Here is an 18,604-nt window from a genome sequence, read left to right as displayed (position 1 = left end):
CCATGAGACGCTACTGTCGTTACCCTGCGTTTTAAGCCATGCCTTAGTGTGCAGGTTTGGTTGAAGCTTAAGGACATGAGAAGTTACGGGACGAACGGTTTGGTTACCGTTTCTCCGCGGCTTCTCCCGGACCCCTTGTCTGCACCCCTGCCGTGGTGCCAGTGCTTTGAGCTTGGCGGGGCTTATCCCAAAACGGTCATTTTGCCCTCTTCGCGACCGCCCGCAGCTGGCCGAGCCGCAGCAAAGGAGACATCCTGAGCTTCTGGTTGGATTCAAGTGGTGAAAGTCCGGAATGGTTGCCAGCAAGACAATCCTTTTTGAAACTTGAACGGATATTTTGTATCGGAATGTCCGTTGGCCGGTTGAAGCTATGTCGTGAGCTGTTATTTTTACATGTAAAACGCGTTCTTGCGGACTTTTCATGAGGTGAAGGGAATGCTCGCTCCGTTTCTCTCCGCTCGTCCTCCGGCATTTATGGGCACATGGTGAGGGCTTGTCCTACCTGATATTGGCTCATAACTTTCCAGCTGGACGGAAATGAGAGCACCCCAATATGTGGCCGGATGCCTAAGCTTTCACTACCGACCAGGTTAAACTGGACAAGTTACCAGCTTGCCATTCGGTGGGAAAAAAAAAAGGAAGGTGTGATTACAGTCCTCGGATCATTGTCATGCCAATCCAGAATACGCTTTTCATTGTGGATGTGATCGCTGGAGTCGCAGATATTGATGGTTTATCTGGGTGCCTAAGTCTGTGGACAGTTGAACACGGGTACTTGCCGATTCAGCATCAAGGCGCTGGGACGACGGCTGCCCGCGTCGTAGATGCTTGTTTCTAAAATTTAAATCCTTGCACGGAAGGTTTTTTTTTTGAGACCATACTAGTACTCAGATCCGTATGATGAATTCAATAGATCTAGATGATGCTTGGTCCCGTTTATTCGGTACCTTGTTCCGTCCACGCGATGACAGCCTAAGGTCTAGCCGAGTCCTTTCGGTCCCGAGTCGTTACCAAGTGTGGTCAGTCAGTAAGCCGCTTGGAAAGGGAATAACTACTTGCACCTTGATGTTTTCTTTCCTGTTTAGCCTGTTATTTCCCCATATTCCAGGTCTTGCGAGCCTCATTCTTAGGTACTTGAAGATCAACGGGTGCCACCGCCACCGCCATGATGGTGGTGTCCTGCAGGTGCTTACTGAGAAGCTTCTCTAGAATGGTGGCGCCGTGCTACATCTGCCGATTGATGAGTGGTAGCACATGGAAGAAATAACGGTGCCTAACGCAACACTACAACACTGGGTGGATTACCAATTTGTTACCCTCTGTTATTCACACACTACTAAACTGTACCGCGGGGCTGTGAGAGAGGGCGTGTAGTTTCTGTGAGAGGAGCCATGCATGCAGCGCCGAGACGTAAATTTTGGCGGAGAGCCGAACAAGGAACCAGCACTCCACCTTAATTGTTGGTGGATGAGGATACGGGACTTTAACTTTCGTACCCTGAGCAAGCTCCCTCCGAAGACTCGAAAATTCAGAAACAATAAAAGTCATTGAAACGGCCCGTTTCTTAATGTTGTGGCCTCAATGGAACAAAATGTAGGTAGCATTAGACTTGTGTGCTGTACGGAGGGAGCACAGCAAGTACGAGGGAACGAAACAGAGCTTAAGAACTAGCCTGATGGTGCACTGTGAGGCCATCAGTACGGAATAACCGACAGGACTTTGGAACCAATCATCGAGCTAGTTGGAGCTTCTCTGATTGAAGAGCTGGAGAAATCTGGAACACAGCACGTGGTGGCACTGTAGTTGCTTGGACTACATCATCGGCCCCCTGAAACACGGGATCGCGCGGGAGATGCTTCGCTCCACAGCTGAGGCTCAAGGCCACACCACGGCAAGGGGTTCAAGTCAATATCAAAAAGGCAAGTTTGCCCAGTTAGTACACAACTTTCGAAAGTTGAAAACGACAGTGACATCAGAAAGCTCCTGGAAATGGCAGAAAAGCAGACGATTTGCTGGAAAGCTTTATCGTTTACTGACAACTGACTCCACGCTTCTGCAAACAAAGGGGGGCGAGTGTCTAGGTAGCCCCTGAATCTTCCATCTTTAACATCTATCAGCAGAGGGTCTATTAATCTGAAGCACTGCTGCACGTGCAATCTTGTTTTGGAGTCATTACATTCTGTACCATTCCCGCGATATTTGTATCCGGAAGTAGGAAGGCGCTTGCCTGCCTCTTTGCATCTCGATAAATTAGTAAGTAGCCAAAACGGGTTGGATAAGCCTGACTTGGAAGCGTTGCTCCCACTCCATGGGGCGCACAATGCATGCAGAGTACTTTACTGTCCATGTCCCTGACATTGGCAGAATGCATGCTGCCAGTGCGGTACCCAACAGGTGGGCTTGACACGGGTATGGCCCGATTAACCTTCTGACATAATCAACAAGATCTGGCTGTTGAGAACGAATGCCTCACCTGTTGCAGTCTTGATGTCTAGCTTCGAAGGACAATTATATTCGTGCAATTTTCGGTTCGTTTGGCTGCCTAGCGCGGCATTGCTCTTCTTGTGCTTTGCTTCATACCATCAGTTTCCTTCCGCCCCCCTCTTCTCCTTTATATTTAGTGGTTATGACCGTTCAAAAAAAATGTCCTGGGACATAACAAAGGAGCGAGCTGGTTTCATGCGGGGGCTGCTGGACCCAGGCCGGAAGATCAACCTATCAGACTCGATTGTCATAAGCTGTGCATGTGTGTACATACATAGAGTCGAATGGGGGGCTGGGGATCTGGCAGAACGTTGTACTGTCAGCACCTTAAACGCAACACAGGAGGGTGGGCTGCCCACACATGCCTGGCTACTTCTCGCACAGCAGATACTCTGACAACCAAGATAGTCCTGCTAGAACCCGTTCCGAGCCACCGGGAACTATAATCTTGGCGGCGCTAGTTTCTGGACGGTACTCCTGCGGGCGTGGTGTCCGCGTGCTTTATGGTGCAGACGTACAAGACCAAGCCACCGGCTGCGTGGCAGTGAGCCTGCATGAGCGAGACTCTAGGTCCCAAGCCGCCGGCGCCCTCTTTCAGATACACAATACTCGTCTGCGAACCGGCGATTCTGGCCAGTCAAGACTGAGTTGTCAGCTGCGGAGGTCCGTATGACCGATCTCAGGAAGCATGTAAATCCGAGTGGCTTGAACGCCAAACCATCTCCTGGTGGTGGCTGTCTTGACTGCAGAGCGTCTTGATGTCTTTTATAGGGTGATATATGAAAGGATCTGATCTGATTCCTTCATATAGCCAGCGGATGTAAATGTTGAGTTTCGAGTCTCAGGAGACGAGAACTTAGGTAATAGAACGGTAACCTGCTAGTTCAGGGAATTTCGCTGAATGCTGTTTGCGGCTCGAGATTTGAGACGTTATGCTATACAGAGACAATCAGTACTAATCAAAGAAACAGCAATTGTCGTTGCCTAAACAGTCGCTGCGCTATAGAGTCATTCGTTCGGTGCGTAGATCCGGTTGGCGGCTGCTACATCCATATCCCATGAACCCGGGAGCCGTAAAACGATGGCCTGTTTATTGACATAACAGGCGGCCATCGCCACTGCATGGCTGAAAGCCGGAGCGCTTAGTGGACTAGATCATGGCCACGGGGTCCGCGCCAATAAGAGAAAGTGGTGATTGTACGAAGAATAACATGTGATTGGGCAAAGCGTTCCCCTCTCTCTGAACTCAGCGGACCCTAACTAATAGAGCTTGATGACGGGTGGAGCCGCCGTTGATCTGAAGAATATCTGACCCAGAAGCCGTACCTCGAAGCTCTCGACGTTACAGCGGCTGTTACCGGTTAACTCCGAAGACAAGATATGATCTATATCACATGGACAGATGAACAGACCTCGCTGAAAGGATTCAATGCGATCAATAAGCCGCCGAGAGGCGACCGGAAAAGATATTGTAGACGTGGCCGTTGATGTGAGGGAGTGCCCAGCGAAATGAGGGTCGCTCGAATGCACGATGGTGAATTCGGCGTGTGTAGCGTACAGAACAAAGCACACTACGGTACTCATCCAAGCTCAAATGCGGCCACTGCCCACGTCGGGTGCCAAATCGAGGCCTGGACTCGGATGTTGCGAGGGATGGTTGATGGCGGGGGTGAGGGTTGCGGAGAGGGTTGCGGTGTGGAGGTGTTAGGGGAGTGGATCCCCACAAGCTCCCCTGGCTTCAGGCAGCGAAATTCTCCTCGTGGGGACTGGCTAGTCAGATCGACCGGGCCCCACATACAATGCCGAGCCAACAGAAAAAACAAAACAACCTTAATTCATGGGCAAGGGTTTGGACCAATGGAAGCACGCCCTCTGCTTTGTCATCGAGCTATTTCTGGCATCCAGCCTTATGTAAAGACAAGACCCTGGAAAACGGTCCAGACCACGTGATATGAATGGCAACAATGTCAACAAACTTTTCTAACCAGATCAATCGAAGATGGGCAAATAAGGCATTCAGAAGGTGTTTCCGGTCACCTCTTCCACCTCATTCGCTTCATTGACCGACGGAGCCCATCAGGAAATGAGGCGTTGGCGAAGAACTATAGCAGCTTGGGTAGGTGGTTGGATTCTGTTTGTGATGTGCAACTTGACGAACCTAACACTGCGAGCTGGCTCATCATCATGGCCGCACAGACCTTATCAAGAACTGTGCACCAACCCAAGTCAGCACACTGTTGTACTTCACCGAAGCCAATGATTGGGTACCCTCCCTCTGCTGGTTCTCGAAACTAGGACAAAGGTCTTTGCCGCAGATTGCCAGATTTGTGGATGCAGGAAATACGACAGGCGAGCTCATTTGATGGCGTTGTCGAAACAACGCCCGACGCAGCCAGAATAAGATCATGATATTCCCATATGATGTTGCCAAGTTTAGCTCTATTGCAGAGCAGCGAGATTCACTTTATTTTGTGGGATGAGTTACTTGGACAAAACAGATGCCGGAGAGATAATACTTCAAGGATTGACAGCAATTGGGGGGCCTTTTTTGCATTTTGACGATTTCGATAATTGACTACGCTCAAATCAAAATCCTGCCCGAAGCTAGCGGCCCTAACCAGTGCAACGGCTGTAACTTCAAGACTGCCAGCCAATGCTCGAAAGAGACAGCACAGCAGGCGAGCAGGGCCATCACAGACCCCAATTGATCCGTCCAGCGCAAAAACGATCGTGAATAAAAACTGTTGGGTAATTGTAGCTACTGTCCGATCAGAAGCTGTGACCCGGAAAATCTCCGGACTTCCTGTGAGGTGTCCGCCAATTGTGTCATACAGAAGCACACCGCTGGGTGGGGAGGGCACAGCCCCCTGCAAGCGTAAGTGGGCAAAATGTACAGTTTGGGCTAATTTTACCCTCCAACGAAGTCCGGGACTGCCCAGTCGCCGACATCAGCTCCCACATCTCTCTTGTGCTCCGTTTCCACCACCACTTTCAACCCCCCGAGCTTCGCTTCGTCCTCCAATCGAGCAGCTCGTAAAGTGGGCCACGCGCCTGTCGCGATTCCCAGAATGCACCCACACCTGCCGGGAAATTTTGTCTAGTTATTATGGTTTTGCCTGGATTCGGCGGTGCGGATGTGCGTACCATGTATGTCACCTCTGTGCTCAATTCCTGGTTCCCTGGCCGTGAAGTTTCAAGCGGGTCCCTCTGGAGCATCAGGTCGAAGAAACTTGGGACCAACGGCTACGGCACTGATCCCCCTAGCAGGGTCCCGGGCCAGTTTCAGGGCCGTCGTGGACGGTCGATGCCCCGATAACAGCGCGGCACCGCAGATGCAGTTGGGAGTCCAGCCGGACTATCTACTTGCCCCTCGTCTGCTCTACCATGCGTGTTGCTGGCGTCGCGCAACATCCCAGAACCGGAAACCTGGAAGGCCCAGCGCCCAGTTAGGTATTGTTGGCATTCGGCGTCGGCGTCTGGTCTTGCGGGAGGCGCAGCGGGGTTTGAAGGGCAGAGGTGCGAAGTACCGAGGACTGCGCAACTGCGTATGCAGCCATTAACCTCAGCCCTCCACCATGATGCATCTCTGGTAACACAGATTGGATGTATCCACGTACCCTGCTGCCACCTTGTAGCCCTCCTCTTGCATCCTCTTGGCACAAGTTGCCGACTCCCAGTCAATGACAGAACGGGCAGTCCCTGCATTTGGCGGATACTTCGGCCATGGATCAGGCTGCAGGATAGGTGAGTGCGGATCAGGAGGTACCCTGAGCTGGGCAGCGGACACGGCGCGTTGCACCAGAGGGTGTGTACGCAGCGAGTAATCCTCGCAGCGGCTGGTGCTGGGGCGCTAGGTCATGCTCTGGTACGTGACCGAGATTACATACACGCCCATCATGTCGTGGTGGCAGCGAGTCGTTTCCAGCCCCGAGGGTGTCCTGGAGCGCGGGCGCACGGCTGAGGATAGAGATATATAATCCTCGAGCACCCCAAAGCGGCCTAGGATCTGTCCACTATCATCAGCCTCATCACTTTCACCAGTGACCTTGGTGATCACAGGTTCACCAACTCTTGCTTAAATCTCTCTAATTTCAGCTTATTCAAACCTTTTGTCTTCTCAGAACACCACGTCCTCGGCAACCGGCTGCTTCGCTCCCCTTCTCCCAAGAACAGTTAACATGTACACGATGGCTCAACCACACCCATTCGCCTACACGGCGCAACCAGCTCACCCTCCCCCTCCTCCCCCTCCCACCAAGCAGTACCCGCCCACTAGCAGTGCCTTCAGCAGCTCTGCTGGTCCTGACGAGGATTGGACCAAGATCTCCGACTTGGCTGAGCGCAGGAGGATACAGAATCGCATTGCCCAGCGCAACTACCGTACGTAGCAACCCCGTAGAAAAGAGAAGGGGCAAAAAGGCGATGGGAGTTAATGACAGAGTCGGCGGACGGGAAGCTGACTTCTCACCTCGTGATAGGCAAGAAGCTTAAAAAGCGTCTTGAAGACCTCGAGAGGCGGGCGGGCACGTCGGACGGAGCTTCATCTGCATCGGGCAATGACAAAACGAGTTCCCCAGCGAAGAAGCGTACCCAGGCAAGCAAGACGAGAACATTGCTTGCTCCTGTGAAGGCAGCGGTCCCCGCACCCTACACGCCACCTATCCGTCCTGAGGAGGAATATCTCTTCCAGCCGACTTCCTACGACCAACGGGACAGGTCGCACAGCCCACCAATGTTCACTTATTCCACTTACCCGCCGCCCCCTGAGGACATGATGATGTCTGCCTCCTATGGCGCCATCCCCGCATACCGGCACATCCAGCCAGCCGAGCCGTATCCTGATTACCTGTCACCGCCGCCGGTCCCAATGGTGCTGCCGCCAATGACGCACTACACCGAGGCTGTCAAACGGGATCCGAGCTATCCGGCTACCACGGCAGCCGAGGAGAGCTACCCCTACATGGGCTACACCAGTTACATCCCTGGTGTTGATATGGGTCCTGCCGGTCATCCCTCGCCATATGAACAGATGCCTCATGTAAGCACCTCTACCTCCTTTCGACCAAGCTTCCTGGGAGAGAACTTCTCTTGCTGACCTGCTTCGAATTGTTACAGACCCCACCTCTCTCGCATTCCTATGACCACTCAACGGCCTGCTCGGAGTCCGGAAGCTACGACTACCCGACAACTCCTCTGTCAATGCCGGGCTCGCCCGGCATGGTCCAGCAACAGCTGTGAGGCGGCAGTTTCATGCGCCCAATAAAGAAAAACGAAGATTCCCGCCTCACAGGCACTGTTTCTGTTCGACTGTCTTCATGATAATGCCGCCGGCAGGCATCTAAATACGTTCACGATACATATTTCCCTAGGCATGACCACACTACACATCTAGGTACTTGGGAGTTTTTCTTGCATGTCGTTGGTATGAGGAATACACTGGCTGGGAATCTAGCACGATGTTTGGTTTTGAAATTTGAGATACACGGCGGGTGGCAACATGCTTTTTCCTTGGGATTCTGTGGCGTAATCGGAAACCGCATTTATCATTCTTGCTTGGATATACTGCAGTTTTTTTTGGCTTCTTGTGGTTGACATGGTCGACGACTGACGGGAGGACCAAATGAGCCGGTCTAGACGATGTTTGAAGATTTAGACATAGGTTATTCACGCAGACCTCGGAAATCGAAACGACGTCTTGACGACCCTTTTTCAATGCTTTATAAAAAAAGTCTGAAGTGCGGTATCGAATTCTTCTTCACCTTTGCATTATTCGCCAAACTTCCCCTCCCCCATGATGAACCCCTATTTTCCCCTTACAGCCGTTGCATCTCACCTGCCGTCTTGGCGCATGTTAGTGAGCACACCAACAGGCCAACACCCACCTGCTTGAGCAAGATTAAGGTCTGACACATCACTCTGTTTTTGCTTTGTTCTAATAGGAACTCTATCGCGCGGGCTCCGTCAACACAAAACACATGTTGGTCCGCTAAACTAGAGTGCTCGGGTGTTCCGGCTCGAATAGCTTCCCCCGACGAGCCACTGGTTTCTCGAGGAAAGCACATCAACCGCCGGGGCTTGCGCCTGCTAGGAGACACAAGGTCCTCACATAACCGGGGTGCTTAGCGAAAGCGTTCCCCTCAAAACGCTGTGTTCTCACTCTTTTAGTGGTTATTTTTGTGTAACGATAGCATTGTATTGACCGAACAATGCTCCGGATCCAAGAGGCGTGCGAGTTCTCTTGTTGCTACGTTATGCCCCTTCGTTTTGAGTTCGCTTTTCCTGTGGCCGTTGCATCTGCTACGCCGCCCTAGGATCGAGGCTGTTGTTGTGGGGATGCCGTTGGCTTGCGCTTTGTTTCCTCCGGCGGAGCATCGAGCGTTCCAACATACGCAGCGCCTCTTTCATCCCCTGTTTCCTCCCGTATCTCTTAGGCTTTGACATTATCAGGCTTCCTTGTCTGCCCCTAAAACGTATACTCGGAGCGGCACCGTTCGCTGGGCAAAGGACTGGGTGTTTCGGGCCCCCAAAACAGTTCCCAGTGTTTGGCAGGCTGGGATTTGATCAATTCTTGGGGCATTTACACTGTCAAGAGGGGGCATGCCCGAGGGCAAGATCGAGGATGTGGAAGAGCAGGGAGTTGGTTGCATCTCGTGGATCATGGGTAAACGGTCGGAGACTCCATCCATAAGCCCTTATTGTTCGCATGGGCACTCCTGGTTCCCGGTGATCCTCGAACGTTGAGACCCCACATGTGTTTACGCTTCCATAAATCCCACTACTTTGCTTGGGCGCGTATCCATCTGCTACCTAGAAGCATCAAGGATGTCGATTATTGGAATAACCCAGGTAGCTGGGAAAAAAAGCAGCTGTGCCGAACAATAATTTTCACGTCCCTTTATATGGAGCCTGTCAAGGTGCCCAGGAAGAAGGAGATGGTGTGTGAAGGGCAACAGGCTCTCGGTGAGCTGGTTCTTAGCCTAACTTTGTCCTGCGAAGTGCCCAAGTATATAGAACTGAACGCCTTCAATAACTTGGCGATGCGATGGATGGATGGATGGATGGATGGATGGATATTTGCCTGCCTGAAAGCGGCGAAGCAGAGCCGTGAGCGTCTTAAAGCGACTGCGAAGAGATCCATTTACTCCATCGTATTGCGTCGCCGCTGCAGTTTACTCGACGAAACACGTACTCCGCTTTGATCGTTTGGTGGAAGGCGGGAAATGGGGCCGTCGGCGCCTCTTGTTCGGTCTGCTGTGGGTTTCTTTCTAGCATCTACGCACTTACATCCTTAGCGCTCCGTATCCCTGAGGCTTAGGTTTCGGGGCTCCACAATGCCGCGGAATGTCGCCGCTTGGTGCAGATGACGCAGTCGAGCGTAAGGTCGCTGGTTGGCGAGTTGAAAGGCGGGTTATGGATTGATCTACCCCCAACGGTCCAGGATCTGCCCTGGGTGGGCATGGAGTTGCTGATATTTTAGTCTAGGTAGTTCTTCGCGTCAAATCCCCGTAACCAAACAGCGCCTAATATTGTCCCCAGATCAGTGATCCAGCCCATTAGAAGGATCCCAAAGACCTTCCAACCTTTAAGGAACTTGTGACATAACGATCGAGATGCGGTGGAAGTGGGTTGAAGTCAGGAAGTTAGGGAGCGAAGGACTCTAGTCTTCCTCCAAATAGAGTATCATCGCGATAGTTTCCGCGTCGAATGACACAGATGACGAACAAGGCATGAAGAGCGGCCTCTTAGCCCGTAAGTGCGGTCTCCAGCAGAGCGCCACCCCGTGAGGTGGGGGCCAGAGCAGACGAGTTTGTTGTTAGGATAGGCACATATGGTTACATTTTGGGTTTCTGTGATTTTTCTGCCGACAGGTAGTCCGTCCACTCTTGCTTCAGCCCTACCTAAACTTTCCGATCATGAAGGGTTGCCTGACTTCTGGCAAGGCGGCGGCTGATACGGAGTCTTCCTTAAGTTGGTAACATTTTTCTGGCAAACAGTTGTAAGAACATAAGACTCAGACTTCCTGGGCTGATTGTCGGTCGGTTTTCTTCCAGATGCGACTCGAACCTAAAGCCGGGTTGGTTCGATAGGCGTTCGCCGGAACGGACCTATGCTCCCATCGCTACAGCCGGGCGCTTTGGCAAGTGTCATTCGGCATGGCGCGGGCTCGCACCGCCAGCCTTGCCAATATCGGCTTGCTCGGATACTCAGCTGACGGATTGGATTGGTTGCCAGCGCCCGCGCAGTGCTGGGTGTGAACACATGAACGTATGATGCACAGCCAAGGTAGGTCGAGTCGTCCCTGCGGGAGATCTCGGCGGCCAGGAAATCAAGGTTTGGAAAAGTCATGGCCCCCATGGCCCTATGGGGCAGTCTTTGACACCTGCCATATCGAGTGGTAGAGTAGGAGTATAGGGTGGCTAGGGCGGTAGACCCCATAAGTGTGCCCCCTGAACGCCGGAAGAGTCCGAATAATACGTGTTCTAATCGCGGGAAAGCTCGAGGCGGGTTCCGACCAGAATCAAGCTATACAGCTTGCATCTACATGGCTTCTTTTGAAAGCCCCCGACAGGATGCAGATGGACAAAAAAATCGCGTTCAGTCCAGCAATCAGATACTTCCTCAAACTTGGAAATGTTCGGGTTGCCATGAGTTGCTCCTGTAGTAACCAAGATCCCATCCCTCACCGAATCCCAGACTTCCATGATCAAGTCTGATTCCTTATTGGTTGTCCCCAACTTCCACCTAACGGGTCACCAATCGATATTGCTCGATATGACATTTGGTGGCAAGGAGAAAGCTCGATAGCTTGGTAAGCAGATCAGCAGAATACGGATGCCAATAAAAAGAAGTATCAACACTTTAGTATGCCCAGACCAAAACCTCATAATGAGAGTCTCTTTGACCTCATTTTCGTTTGTCAAAGTAATAGAGAGAATTGGTTGTCTAGGTACTCTCCCAAGTTAATCACAGAAAGTGAGAAACGATTCCGGACCCCTTCTTGGTGGATAGGGACTGGAGATAAATGCATAAGATCGATCTGGTAGGTGCAAATCGCACCGAGTAGTTAAGAGACCTTCAATGGCTGCATATGGCACACATGGCAGAGGGTTGGTGTAGAATTTGACCCCATTTCTCCCACAAAAAATGATATTCGACAGTAAAAGGGGTTTGCTTCGTAACCCAGGTAACCACAAAGTTTTTACAAACATTCAAGATCTCGGTGAGACAGCACATGTTGCTAAACTAGAAGATTCAAGACCATTCAATTTAATGAGAAGGCTGGAGATGACTTTCAAGAGATTATAATACGTACTAAGTCAACTGTTCACCTCAAGCAAAGTATCAGGAAACAAGCAGACTGCCTTGGACCACACAGCCTGTCGTCTGGTACAGTGCTGACCGTGACTGGAGATGGTCACGGACGCAGGAGACATTCCGCCATCTGAGAAAGCACCTGGGTGTTTTGAATTCGCCATTGAGAGACAGTTCAAGGACCAACTAGCATGGAATGTGTGTGTCCGTCCGGAATAAAGCAAATTATTGTACAATTCAACATTTACCGGTTCCAAAGCTTAACGCGCCATCATCGTTGGGTATAATTTCACCCTACAATATGAATCAGCTCCGTCCCTTAGCTCTTCACGATTGAACCAAGTCGCTGGTTAGCTTGTTTAGCAGTTTCTGCTAAGATATTAGTGAAAAGAGATCTGTTTACTTCGGCTCAACATATCTGGTGATTCTCATCGAACTGGAATCATGGTGCTGAGAACCTCAACGTAGTGGCTATAACATCGTTATCCAGAGTGAGAGTTCACAGCGTAGTGTAGACGCAAACATCTTGCTTTTGGCTAGTACGCATTCTTGACTCATAACCTTGCTATGGCTAGAGGTTGACTCGAAAAGTATGGCTGTAGACCGAGAAACGGAGACACCAAGTACAACACAGGGATCTCCCGCCTGAAGACTTAACTTGATATCCGAACGGAGGCTGGATGAAAGGACCAGACAACAATATCACAAAGGCTCAAGACTTCGATGGCACGGACAGATCCGAGTATTGCAGTCATAGGTGTGGCATCAATTAATTATGGATAAGGTACTTCAACTACTCAACTCATCAACGGCTGTATCTGAATGATACAGCTGCGCAGAAGGTAGAGGACATAGCGGAACAGGCCTGCTATCATGTATTATCCACACCCAAAGAGAGAAGCAAATGTGTCTAGCTCACTGTAGACCCGGCAGCCCATCCAGCCCTCCCAGAAAAATCCAAGAGAAACTGCCGAGGGTGAAAACTAGCCAGCAGCCCACACAAGCGAGGGCCTGGAGCAGAGGAGAGGTGATTACTCCTCGTGCTCGGCAGGAGCCTCCTCCTCGTACTCCTCCTCCTCCTCGTCGACACCAGCATCCTGGTACTGCTGGTACTCGGAGACGAGATCGTTCATGTTGGACTCGGCCTCGGTGAACTCCATCTCGTCCATGCCCTCGCCAGTGTACCAGTGCAAGAAGGCCTTGCGACGGAACATGGCAGTAAACTGCTCGCCGATACGCTTGAACAGCTCCTGGATGGCGGTCGAGTTGCCAACGAAGGTCGACGACATCTTGAGGCCGCGAGGCGGGATCGAGCAGAGGGCGGTCTGGACGTTGTTCGGGATCCACTCGACGAAGTAGCTCGAGTTCTTGTTCTGAACGTTGCGCATCTGGTCCTCGACCTCCTTCATAGAGACCTTGCCACGGCTGTCAACATTGTTAGCATTCATTGTGCCCTTCCATGAGAATGAACAGGGGATGGAACTCACAAGATGGCAGAGCAGGTCAGGTAGCGACCGTTGCGGAAGTCGGAGGCGGCCATCATGTTCTTGGGGTCGAACATCTGCTGGGTTAACTCCGGGACGGTGACAGCGCGGAAGGAGTGGGCGCCGCGGGCGGTGAGCGGAGCGAAGCCGACCATGAAGAAGTGGAGACGAGGGAAAGGAACCATGTTGACAGCCAGCTTGCGGAGGTCGGAGTTGAGCTGGCCAGGGAAACGGAGGGAGACGGTGACGCCGGACATGACGGCGGAGACGAGGTAGTTCAGGTCGCCATACGAGGGGTTGGACAGCTTGAGGGTACGCATGCAAATGTCGTAGAGGGCCTCGTTATCAATGCAGAAGGTCTCATCTGAGTTCTCGACCAGCTGGTGGACCGAGAGGGTGGCGTTGTAGGGCTCGACGACGGTATCCGAGACCTTAGGAGAGGGAACAACCGAGAAGGTGGCCATCATGCGGTCGGGGAACTCCTCACGGATCTTGGAGATCAGGAGGGTACCCATACCGGCACCCGTACCACCACCAAGCGAGTGGGTGATCTGGAAGCCCTGGAGGCAGTCGCAGCCTTCAGCCTCGCGGCGGACGACATCCAGGACTTGGTCGACGAGCTCAGCACCCTCAGTGTAGTGACCCTTGGCCCAGTTGTTGCCGGCACCGGACTGGCCAAAGACGAAGTTGTCGGGGCGGAAAAGCTGGCCGAAGGGGCCGGCACGGACAGCGTCCATAGTGCCGGGCTCCAGATCGACCAGGACGGCACGAGGCACATACTTGTTGCCGGAGGCCTGTTATAGAAGTTAGAAGTTCTGCTGCTTGAGCGTTCCATCGCCCATATTCGCGGCCCAACTCACCTCGTTGAAGTAGACGTTCATGCGCTCCAGTTGGAGCTCAGAGGTGCCGTTGTACCTGTTATGGCGGTGAGCAAGCGGACCGCGGTAATACGATCGTCGAGGGGCAACACATACACGCCATTGGCGTCGAGGCCGTGCTCGCCGGAGATAGTCTGCCTGTACGAGGAGTTAGCGTCAAAGTCTTTACAGAGGGAGTCTCTGCTGATGGAGAGAACCTACCAGAAAGCGGCACCGATTTGGTTACCCTGAAGGCTTATCGTCAGTCCATCGAACCACCACCACCACAATGTTGCCCGGCGGCGATGTCCATCTGTTCAACTTACGCATTGGCCGGTCTGGAGGTGAACCTGTACAGAGAATTCTGGTCAGCATCGTATTCATCTCATCATTGCGAGCCTCGCTGTCGCCAGCGTCGGTCGGGCTGAAAGGCGGGACGAGGTTGTCCCAAACCACGGGTGTGGGGTAGGATCAGGCATTCGGATTTTTCCCAAACGCCTCCGACGCGTCAAATTTGCTGCGACAGGTCGTTGGGCGGGAGTTGTCGACTTACGATCTCACGCATTTTGGATAGTTGTGCGAAGAACTGGATTGTAAAGGCGATGCAAACTGCTCAGGGAAGATGCGAAGGTCGAAAGTCGAAAGACGGAAGGGTTGCTGAGCTGGTGGTGGAAAAGCGGTCGGGTGGAGAATTGGTAGGGGAAGAGGGAGATAGATATGTTGTTTTTTGGGGAGAGAAATGAAGAGGCGACCCGGCCAGCGTTCTCACCGCTTGCTGTTGCCAGTGTGGGGATCAGGCACACCCAATGGAAAACGCGTCCATGGCTGGGCAGGTCCATTCAGGTCCATTCAGGTCCATTCACGTTGTTCGGGCTGCGTGGTGGTCCCTGCACCCTCGGTTGTTTACACTATTTCCCTCTTTGGTCGAGCGGGGTGGATAACGAGTCACGCTAACCCCCTGTTTGTGCATTAAACGGGTTGTCAGCGGGGTGAATTATTTCACCTCGACTTCGGGGTCAAGCTGCCTTCAACCTCGTGATGGCTCTTTGAGACTCCAGAACGTAAACTTGCTTTGAAGTGTTGCGAGATGTGAGCGCAGATTCATTTTCGATCAACAATCTCATCGTATTGTTAGCCTCAACCGAGGACTCTCCTACTGGGCTTTCAGGCACTGATTGATCTATCTCGACCGGCAGCTACCTATGTCAGCTTACTAACCAAGTCGCCTTTCGTGAAGCCGATCACCGCATAATCTGTGGGCACTGATATAACTCTTCTCCGCATCCCACGTAGGAGGGCTGCCGTGACCGACGACATGTTTGGGCTTCCGCAAAAGAATGACACCTTGAGGCCAATTATCATCACACAGTATGGTCATCATATGAAGGATGGCAGCAGTTGAACTCCTTATATTTTTTTTCCCCAACCACCATTCTCCTTCCAGGTACATAGACTGCAACTTAATGCTTCTTGACAACACCAACAGCATCGGCCTGAGCCTGAATCCTCTTCTTGTACGCCTGCACATCTCCGGGGAACTTCTCGACCGTGCCGTTCTCACAAACCCACAGTGAAGTACACACTGTCTGAAGAAGGGTTACGTCGTGAGACACGATGAGCACACCACCCTGGAACTCCTTGAGCGCCTCAGCAAGCGCGTCCATAGCCTCGATATCGAGGTGGTTGGAGGGCTCGTCCATGACGAGAATGTGTGGGTTCTGTAGAGCCAGGCAGGCGAAAGCTACACGCGACTTCTGACCACCTGAGAGCAGAGCCATCTTTTGCAGGCCTGTTGTGCCAGTGATGCCGAACGCACCCAGCTGTCGGCGGTACTCCTCATCCGTCTTGCCCGGGTAGTGCTTGGCCATGAAGCTGACGGCGCTCATGCTGAGGTCGAGCGAGTCGACGTGATGCTGTGCGAAGTAACCAATCCGCAGCCGAGGGTTCTGGCTGATGATACCGCTTGTTGGCTGCAGTTGGCCGATGAGGAGCTTGAGCACTGTTGTCTTGCCGGCACCATTGGGACCGACAATTCCGATACGCGAATCCAGTTGGACATCCAGATCGACATTCCTGAGCAGAATCTTATCCTTGGTGTAGCCAAAGGTAACGTCCGACATCTGAACGATGGGGCTTGACAGCTTTTCGACCTCTGGGAACTTGAACTTGACGCTATACTCCTGCTCTGGCGGCTCGAGCACCGGCATGCGCTCGAGCTTCTTGATACGCGACTGAGCTTCCTGCGACTTGGCCGCATTGTAGCGGAACTTGTCGATGAAAGCCTGAAGGTGAGCACGCTGCGCCATCTGGTTCTCGTATTCCCTTTTCGCTGCCCTTTTTCTTTCTTCCCTCGTCGCATAGAAGGAATCGAAATTGGCGCCACGGTAGTAGTCGAGGCGCTCAGAATGTTGGTGGATGATATCAGTAGCCACTTCGTTAAGGAAAGCCCTGTCGTGGGATACGACCAGGACGGTGCTGGGATAACTTTGAAGATAGGTGGAAAGGAAGGTGATGGAGGGGACGTCCAACATGTTGGACGGCTCGTCCAGAAGCAGTAGATCAGGCTCACAGAAGAGCGCACGCGCAAGCGCAAGACGCATTCTCCAACCACCAGAGAAATTCTTGGTGGGATACTGCTGTGCTTCGGGCGAGAAACCAAGACCTGCCAGGATACTGGCAGCTCTGGATTCAGCCTTGTCTGACTCCATTTCGGCGAGCTTCGCTTGAATGTCGCCGAGGCGTTGATCCAGAGCCTCGCGCTCCTTGTCCAGCTTGGCGGCATCAGATGAAGTATCAGCCATAGAAGTCCGCTGAGCTTCAATGTCTGCCAGTTTTTGAGTAATTTCCTAGATACTCTAGTCAGAATCTGTAACCATCAGAGTCGTGTGTTAATAAATCACTTACGCCTTGCTCCCTGAGAAGCACCTTGCGCCAGACATCGGCATCTAGGACCGCTTGTAGCGCAGGAGTGTCGTCACCCATAATCTAATATTGGATTTTGTTAGTAAGAGAGGTCAAAATCACTAATTGGTATATTACCACCCACCTCTTGTTCAACGTAGAGAATAGAAATATGAGTGGGAATGGGGATTTCCCTCCTGGACAACGCCCGCAAGAAAGTAGACTTGCCGACACCGTTGTGGCCAACAAGGCCATAACGGTGCCCATAAGAAAGAGTCAAAGAAGTGTCTGTGAGTATTCTCTTTCCTCCGATTGACACATCGAACCTATCGATCTTGATATCCTTGGACTTGCCGCCAGAGCCAGGACCCATCTGCAGAGGATTGACGGCCATGTAGAACTCTTCGTATGTCTGCTTCGAGTCGGGCTGGTTCAACAGACGAGAAGCCTCATATTCGACCGTCTTGAAGGCCTTCTTGCTCTGCTTTGCGGCAATTTTGCGCTCAGCTTTCTCCAACTTCTTTCTGTCGACCTTAGATTCAACCTTTCGGGTGCTAGCCGACTCCAAGTCGACATTGCCAGTCGTGACAGCCAGGGTAGATGAGATGCTCCTTTGAGCGCTGACTTGGATGGCCTGGTCCAGCCGCTTGACAGTAGGGCGCTTGCGTTCCTGGTTATCACTAGCAGCCGCATACTTCTCAACCCACTTCTCGACCAAAGCCCGAATCTTATCATGAGTGGCGGCACCAGCATTGCCCGAGGCGGAGACCAGCAGCTCAGTGATGGCAGTAGCAGCTTCGTCTAGAGGAGATGGTCCGTTGGCCTCCTCGTCTCCGGCCAAGGAAGTGGATGCATGAGTTAAATAACCTGCAGAGTACTCCGATATCACGGGGTCGATATTTGGAATGAGGGCTCGAATCTCAGCCTCCATGATGGCGGGGCTTGGTTGGCTTGTCGTTTGGTTGTGAAGTTGACTTTCCAGGACGAAATGGGAGCTCAATACATATATGGTCAAATCAGTCGAACTCGTATATCATGCACCGGCCTGATCGAAATATCGTTATTGTCTTTACCACCCTTTCGTCTTGATCAAGGCCCTTGCCGCCGTGATGGCCCTAACTTTTTTGGTGCCGATTCCGCGTTCAACGTATGCTGCTAAGGTGGGGTGGGTCCACAGCTTTGGAAACAGTGGGGCAACCAGCTGGCAGCAACTGTCCTAGCTGGCAGGGCACAGCACGACTCCACCAATCCCCCAAACTTCCCCAGACCCCGCGCTGCGCCTGGGTCAGAGTCTCGGTCCCTCAGACTCTCCATGAACTTTCTCCGCAAATCAACGTCCAAGGAGCTTTGGTCTTCCTGGACATCATGATCGTTTCGCGAGGCCAGACCAGTTCCAGTTATCATTGTCATTGTCTGGGCATGCAGTCAACCTCCGACGATCGCCAATCAGACAACTTAGTTCAGATTCCAGCTGGCAGGACGCACCCCTAAGATCAAAACTGGAATCCGCGCCGCATCTATAAGGCTGACCATTGGCGCCCTAGTGGAAATTAAACGTCCCAGTTA

At 52.3% G+C, this 18,604-nt stretch overlaps 3 protein-coding genes across 3 annotated transcripts; 1 reads left to right on the top strand and 2 right to left on the bottom strand.

Annotated features, from left to right (window-relative positions):
• Positions 1 to 6,662: 6,662 nt before the first annotated feature.
• Positions 6,663 to 7,722, top strand: CTHT_0041060 (putative sequence-specific DNA binding protein; the record flags this gene model as incomplete). Its single annotated transcript, XM_006694449.1, has 3 exons — positions 6,663 to 6,864; positions 6,963 to 7,522; positions 7,600 to 7,722. 3 exons carry the CDS (start codon positions 6,663 to 6,665, stop codon positions 7,720 to 7,722), a joined length of 885 nt encoding a protein of 294 aa, XP_006694512.1.
• Positions 7,723 to 12,827: 5,105 nt separating this feature from the next.
• CTHT_0041050 (putative beta chain protein) lies at positions 12,828 to 14,702 on the bottom strand (the record flags this gene model as incomplete). Its single annotated transcript, XM_006694448.1, has 7 exons — positions 12,828 to 13,221; positions 13,284 to 14,074; positions 14,141 to 14,195; positions 14,255 to 14,296; positions 14,360 to 14,385; positions 14,464 to 14,487; positions 14,691 to 14,702. 7 exons carry the CDS (start codon positions 14,700 to 14,702, stop codon positions 12,828 to 12,830), a joined length of 1,344 nt encoding a protein of 447 aa, XP_006694511.1.
• An 895-nt stretch (positions 14,703 to 15,597) lies between these two features.
• CTHT_0041040 (uncharacterized protein) lies at positions 15,598 to 17,969 on the bottom strand (the record flags this gene model as incomplete). Its single annotated transcript, XM_006694447.1, has 3 exons — positions 15,598 to 16,983; positions 17,042 to 17,122; positions 17,184 to 17,969. The coding sequence occupies 3 exons, from the start codon at positions 17,967 to 17,969 to the stop codon at positions 15,598 to 15,600; spliced, it is 2,253 nt and encodes a 750-aa protein (XP_006694510.1).
• Positions 17,970 to 18,604: the final 635 nt, after the last annotated feature.

The sequence above is a fragment of the Thermochaetoides thermophila genome, assembly GCF_000221225.1.
Source record: "Thermochaetoides thermophila DSM 1495 unplaced genomic scaffold scf7180000011818, whole genome shotgun sequence".
NCBI classification, from domain to species: Eukaryota; Fungi; Ascomycota; class Sordariomycetes; order Sordariales; family Chaetomiaceae; genus Thermochaetoides; species Thermochaetoides thermophila.
Note: the sequence above shows the minus strand (reverse complement) of the source record. Positions and strands in the feature narration are given on the sequence as shown.